The sequence below is a fragment of the Cucumis sativus genome, chromosome 4 (genome assembly GCF_000004075.3).
Source record: "Cucumis sativus cultivar 9930 chromosome 4, Cucumber_9930_V3, whole genome shotgun sequence".
NCBI lineage: Eukaryota > Viridiplantae > Streptophyta > Magnoliopsida > Cucurbitales > Cucurbitaceae > Cucumis > Cucumis sativus.
The window spans coordinates 23,465,939-23,472,869 of record NC_026658.2 but is presented as its reverse complement, the minus strand read 5'-3'; the positions used below and the strand labels follow the sequence as shown (position 1 = coordinate 23,472,869).

The window sequence follows — 6,931 nt, the reverse complement described above, 5'->3', positions numbered from 1 at the left end:
TGATTTTGTTTTTAGAAAACTGACAATTCAAACAATTCTTTAAGAGGAAAAAAAGAGAACTATATTAGATAAATATTTTTCAAAATAAAAAACTAGACTGCTATTAATTAACTAAATAATGATCAAATACGTTGAATGAAAATCACATTTTGGAGGGTATATGAAAAAAAATATTTTCATTTTTTAAAAAATAAATCAGTAGTCAATTGAGTTTAAAGATTTGAATTTATGAAATAACTACATTAAATGATATTAAAAACAAACTTATTGAATTAAATGTATAAAAAGTTGTTTTAAAAATTTATATTATTGTTTCCTTATGCATTCATTTTATGATTTTTCTATATGCACAACCATAAACCATTTAGTTTAAGATTTTGATTTTCTTATTTTCAATTTTGATCCTAATACTAATAGCGAACTAAAATATTTAAAAAAAAAAACTATTTAGTGTCTTATAGAAAAAAAAAAAAAAGACTAATTTTCATTATTGTTTCTTGTAATTAATTATTTAATAAAAACTGAAAAAATGTATACATTTTAGTCAAATAAATTAAATGTAGCATTCAAAACAAGACCACATCAAACATTGAATTTCAAAAGGAATTTGAATTTATTTAGGAGAATTAATTAAATAAAAAAAGTAATGACAATGACTAAGAAAAATTAAAATAAACCATTTGAAAGTTAACAATTAGTATAGTCCTAAACCAACTGCTTTAAATCCATTATTTTATTTATTATCACCAACAAGTCAAAGATTGATGATAAAAATAAGTAATTCTAATTATTCAATTACTTTTTTCCTCTTTTGTTTAATGTATATTTTATTTTATTTCTACTTCACTAACATATGAAAAATGATAAATATATGTTTTTGTTAATTAAAAAATATTCTATTATTATTTTTAATCATTAACTACTTCTAAACATACAAGCGTGCTATATAATTTCATATAAAAAAAAGATTGCAAATAAAACGAAGCCGTTTATATTTTATAAAAAATGAAAATAGTTCCACCTAAAGAGATTAGCAATATATATTTAGTTAATTAAAAATTAGGAAAACCGACCTTATTGAACGAGTCTTCATACATATTTGATACAAACAAGAATAGTTTTATAATTTTATGTATGCCGACCAAAATTGTAAATCAAATTAGCTAAACTATATGCAATAATTTAAAATTTAAAACTTAAAAAGAGAAAAAAGAAAAAGAAAAAATGGGGTAAGGAGTAAAGAATCAAATTCTTTGGTGCATAAATATGAAAATCCCATTTATTATTATTATTATTATTATTATTATTATTATGTATATATTACTTTACGAGACGCCAGATGGAACCAAAACAAGTGGGGTCGGATTCTTCCGGAATAAACCACGTGGATTTTAATATTAATTACTTATTAATATTCATTTGTTTAGAAGAACAAAAAAAAAAAAAAAAAAAAGAGTAATCAACATTTTTCTCCACAATTTTCCGATCATTTTTGTAATTTTGTTCTTCTTGACGTTCTTCCTCTTTTTGTGGATTTATTTTTTACAATTTTCTGCTATATAATTAGTGGAGAAAATTATGATCGTTAAAAATTTGATGCTTTTCTTGAGTTGGATTGTCTTCCTCTCCTATCTTTTTTAAAAATATATAAATAACCAAGTTATATAAAAATTAATTTTGATATTTTAAAATATTTTAGAGAGGAAGGGAATAAAGGTGGATAAAATTAATAAAAACAATTGTCAGAATGGATTTCAAAAAAGAAGAAGGAAAGGAATGTTAAAACTTAGTTTGGTTTTTTCTTTACCTCCGTGAATTTGTGATAGGATAATTTATAATCATAATCACTCAAATAATTAAAAGAATGGGTTGTTTGCTTTTTTGTTAATTGGTTCCTACAACAAACTCTCCTTGTATTTTTTATTAACAACTTTCTAAAAGTTTTAATTTTATATTTATTACCTTATAACATCAAACTAGGGACAAAAAAAAGTATTGAGATTGATATGAAATCAACGTTCTTAATATTCAAATAGACTTTAAAATAGACAATTTGAGGTTTTGACATAAAATGTCATTGGTTTAACTATGGACTAGGCGAGCATGATTAAGCAAATAAGTCTTTTTTTTTGTACATGTCGCAATGATAATAACTATAAATTGATGTTATAATTAAATGATGTACAAGAACGATAAATAAATGTATTTACATGATCATTTTATATAAGATGATAGTGTTTATGGTTTGAATTGCTAAACTAAAAAAAAGGGTTATAAACATAATTTAAGGTTGTTAGTTTTATAAAAGAGAAAAGAAAAGTGTAATAGAGTGTTATTTTTTATAGAAAAGAAAGAGGCTAAAACTATTTTTAGAGCTTCTATTATTTGATATTGTACATTTCTATCGGATTGATAAAGATCGATTTCACATCAAAATTTTATTTATAAAAATATAAAGAGAGAGTGAGAAGCACGCGCTAACGGAAGAGAGTGGAAAAGGCTCAAATCTGGAAAGAAACAAATTATAAAAGCGAATTGTGCAGAAGAAGAAGAGAAGAAGAGAGGAAGAGAAGAAGAGAAGAAGAGAAGAAGAGAGTTTAGTTGAACAAAAGATAAGAATTTTTCTTTTCTACTTAATTTATTAAAAAATAATTAAAAAAAGGGTTTATATTTTAGAGGAAAATTATAAGGAAAGAAAAAGAAAAAGAAAAAAAAAAACTGAAAACTTGTCTCGTGAAGCAGCAGGTGGAGTTTATGTAGTGTATAAAAGAGCAAAATAAATGTATAACATCTTTCTTTCTTCAATCTCTCAAAAAACTCTGTAAAATCTCATCTCATCCTCCATTTTTGCCTTTTAATTTCACAGAAGAAGAATCAAAACTCTCTCTCTCTCTCTCTCTCTCTCTCTTTTTTTTTTTTTTTTTTTGTTTTTGTTTTGAAGAACTCACATTCATTCTTTGCTTCCTTCTTTAATTTCACGAGATCCCCATCTTCTTCAACCTCTTCTCTCTATCTTTTCTCTCTCTCTCTCTCTCTCTCTCTCTTTCTTAATGTGTTCTTCAAACACATTTCTTACGGGTCTTCGTCTACTTCTCGACGGATTTTGCTGAATTTTTTTGGGTCATACCCCATTGGGGATTTTTCCCTCTGTTTCTAAAGGAGGGTTTTTTTTCTTCTTTTCTGATTTAATCTTCTCATTCTGTATTGGGTCAACGGCAAAAGTGGATTTCGTTTTTCGGAAGCTTGAAAAATGTCGCATTCTGGGAATCCCATTTCCGACCTTCGTTTTGATCATCTTTCCGATCGCTTTCGAGATTCTGTGAGCTGTGAAGTAAACAAACCAGACTTTCGTGAGTTAGATCTGGGTTCCCCTGTTTCGCCATTGCGTACTCGTCACCAGACTGGTGGCGGCCCCGCTGCCAGTAGTAGTTCCAGCTCCTCTGGATCGGTTTCTGGCCGGAATGGACCCAACCCAGTTGCTAAAAGATCCGATTCAGGTCCTAACAATCACTCCGGTGAACTTTCTGGGTCTAGTGAGAGTAGCCCTACCGCCGCGGAGAGCCTCCGATCCATCGGAACCCCTAAGAATTTCAAGTCGGGTCACAATAGATCCGATTCCGCTTCTAATCATCCGCTAATCTACTCGGGTCAGTCTCAAAGCTCTGTTACTTCTCCCTCCAATGTGCTTCCCACTGGCAATATTTGCCCTTCAGGAAGGATCTTGAAACCGAGCATGCCGTCTACGAATCGGAGCTCGAGGACTGACGTTTTGGGTTCTGGGTCGGGAAATTATGGCCATGGGAGCATAATGCGGGGACTCGGCGGTGTTAAAACTGGCGCCGTTGAATCGATTAGTAACGCCTGTTCGAGGGTCGGTGGTGTTGGTGGTGGAGACTCGTTGAAGAGGGCGAAACAGAGTGGGGATCCGGAAGAGTTGAAGAGAGCTGGAAATGAGCAGTACAAAAAGGGACATTTTGCTGAGGCTTTGAGTCTTTATGATCGAGCCATTGCAATTTCTCCGGCCAATGCAGCTTACCGGAGTAACCGAGCGGCTGCCTTAACTGGTCTAGGACGGCTTGGGGAGGCTGTAAGCGAGTGCGAGGAGGCGGTGAGATTGGATCCCAATTATATTCGGGCTCATCAGCGTTTGGCATCTCTGTTTCGTAGGTGGGTTGAGTTTTGAGATTGAAACGAAGATAAACTTTTTTTCTTATTGATTTATTGACGGGGTTTGGAATGTACACTGCTGAGGAAACGGTGTTGCTAGTTCACTAAACTTATGCTTTAAGTATCTGTCTGTGATCTGCAATGAGCTAGCTTTTTGTTTGATTCTTTTTGTAATTGAAAATGAATTCAGGTGTAAGCGATTTTGAAACTGGAATATGTTGACATAATCATGTAGCTTTACAGTTGGTTGACTTGTCTGTGTTGTTTTGATGTTCTTGTAGCTGACTTGATGGTTTGTTTTCTAAGAATTGTTTATCTAGCGATAGATCAATCGATGAACGCTTGGCTTATTTGTTATATCTCGATGTGATTTTGCAGGTTAGGACAGGTAGAGAATGCTAGGAAACACCTTTGTTTTCCCGGTGTTCAGCCAGATCCAAATGAGTTGCAAAGATTGCAGGTAGTAGAGAGGCATATAAGTAGATGTGGGGACGCCCGTCGTGTTAGAGATTGGAAAAGTGTATTGAAGGAGGCAGATGCTGCAATTTCTGCTGGTGCAGATTCTTCACCTCAGGCAAGAGCTATTCAAATATTTTTTCTAATCGCAAATTTTGATTTTATTGTGATTGAGAATAGAAAAAACTGAGTTTGTTTGGTTGTTTATCTATCTACAGCTGTTTATGAGTAGAGTGGAAGCTCTTTTAAAGCTTCATCAGATTGAAGATGCAGAATCCAGCCTATTTAGTGTTCCGAAATTACATCAGTCGACCAACTCGTGCTTACAGACAAAGTTTTTTGGAATGCTTTCAGAAGCATACTCTCACTTCATTCACGCCCAAATTGAGATGGCATTGGGAAGGTATGTTCTTACAATTTTAGCTTGAAAAGTACAGCTGCGAAACGGTTTTGAGAGAGTGGGAATTGGATAATGGATATGTTGCAGGTTTGAGAATGCAGTTACGGCTGCTGAGAAAGCAGGGCAGATTGATGCTCGGAATGTTGAAGTGGCAGTCCTGCTTAATAATGTGCGCTTGGTTGCTAGAGCTCGTACTCGGGGCAATGATCTTTTTAAATCAGAAAGGTATACAGAAGCTTGCTCAGCTTATGGGGAAGGTCTGAAGCTCGACCCTTCGAATTCAGTTCTCTACTGCAATCGGGCAGCTTGTTGGTTTAAACTTGGGGTGTGGGAGCGGTCCATCGAAGATTGCAATCAAGCATTACTTATCCAACCAACTTACACGAAAGCCCTCCTTCGAAGGGCTGCCTCAAATAGTAAGGTAAATTGCCTTTACTTAGAATGCTGCTGGGCTTGGCTTATTCATGATAGTTGGGTTTTGTTTCTAACTCCATTTTGGATTGCCTGCAGCTTGAAAAGTGGGAGGAGGCTGTAAGAGATTATGAAGTTTTGAGGACGGTGCTTCCAGATGACAATGAAGTTGCTGAGTCTCTATTTCATGCTCAAGTTGCATTAAAAAAATCTAGGGGGGAAGAAGTTCATAATCTGAAATTTGGTGGCGAAGTTGAGGAAGTGTCGAGCCTCGATCAGTTCAGAGCTGCCGTATCGTTTCCAGGTATGGTTATACTTAATTAAACTTGGAGCTTTGTTGGGTTTTGAACTCATAAACTACTCAAATAGAAGTTAAGATTGCCCTTTGATATGATTTTCTTCTCCTAAACTTCGAATTGCAGGCGTCACTGTGGTTCATTTCAAAGCAGCGTCTGATTTACAATGCAAGCAAATATCGCCATTTGTGGATATTCTTTGTCGTCGCTACCCTTCCATTAATTTCCTCAAGGTACATGTCTGTCTTCTTTGCTTCATATATCATTTGAACGATGTCTGTATATTGAGATTGAAATGTAAACTTTCTCAAATATGTTATCTATTTTCTATTTGTCATAAAAGGTGAATCTAGAAGAAAGTCCAGCTATTGCAGATACTGAAAACGTTAGGATTGTACCAACATTCAAGATTTACAAAAGCGGCAATCGAGTGAAAGAGATCATATCTCCGACTCGCGACATGTTGGAGCATTCGGTGAGATATTATAGCTTATAGAACTAAAGTCTACTGCTGCTGCCTGAGCTCATTTCCTTTAGCAATTCTCCTCTTCCTACCGAACTCTGAACCCCCAATACCTGCCAGAACTCCGTCCTACCTCATAAGGAATTACCTGATAACTGTGATAATTAGAAGGCTCGAAATAATCCCCATTATCCAACCAAAAAAAAGAAAAAGCCAACGGAATCCAGAGAGAGATAGTATAGTTCATTTTTGGAGTTGTTCCTTATTCTATTCATTCATTCCTCATTGCTTTCTGGTTCCATCTTTTTTTCCTTCTCCCCATCATCTCCTCTTGTTGTTAAATATCCATTTTCCCATCAGGTTTCCTTACTACAACACCCTTCCTAGACTTATCAGTCTACTCCCCCCGTTGTATCGAACTCGTAGAATCATCAAAGTCCCAATTCAAACTCAGCTACATTTTAGGCAGAGGGAGAGGGCAAGAGAGAAATGGCTGTTGGTAAATGAGGATTTGTACATGTATATATGATATATACAAGAAAAGAAAAACCCAAAAAAACCAAAAACAAAAGGAGGAAAGGGGTAGATGGATGAATGGATAAAATAGTGTGGGGGATTTAGTGAAAAAAAGGGTGAAAATACATTGTTACCATCATTGTTAGTTCTTCTTCTGTTCTTCAAACATTTTCTCATTTAATAATAATAAAAAAAAAAATCTTCATTTTCCATTGCTCCAAA

General features: G+C 34.0%; 1 protein-coding gene across 1 annotated transcript; it reads left to right on the top strand.

The window, feature by feature from the left end:
• The first annotated feature begins 2,602 nt into the window (after positions 1-2,602).
• Positions 2,603-6,931, top strand: LOC101208569 (TPR repeat-containing thioredoxin TTL1). The gene is made up of 7 exons (XM_004145981.3): positions 2,603-4,167; positions 4,546-4,741; positions 4,842-5,026; positions 5,111-5,444; positions 5,534-5,738; positions 5,857-5,963; positions 6,074-6,931. Exons 1-7 carry the CDS (start codon positions 3,251-3,253, stop codon positions 6,224-6,226), a joined length of 2,097 nt encoding a protein of 698 aa, XP_004146029.1. The 5' UTR covers positions 2,603-3,250; the 3' UTR covers positions 6,227-6,931.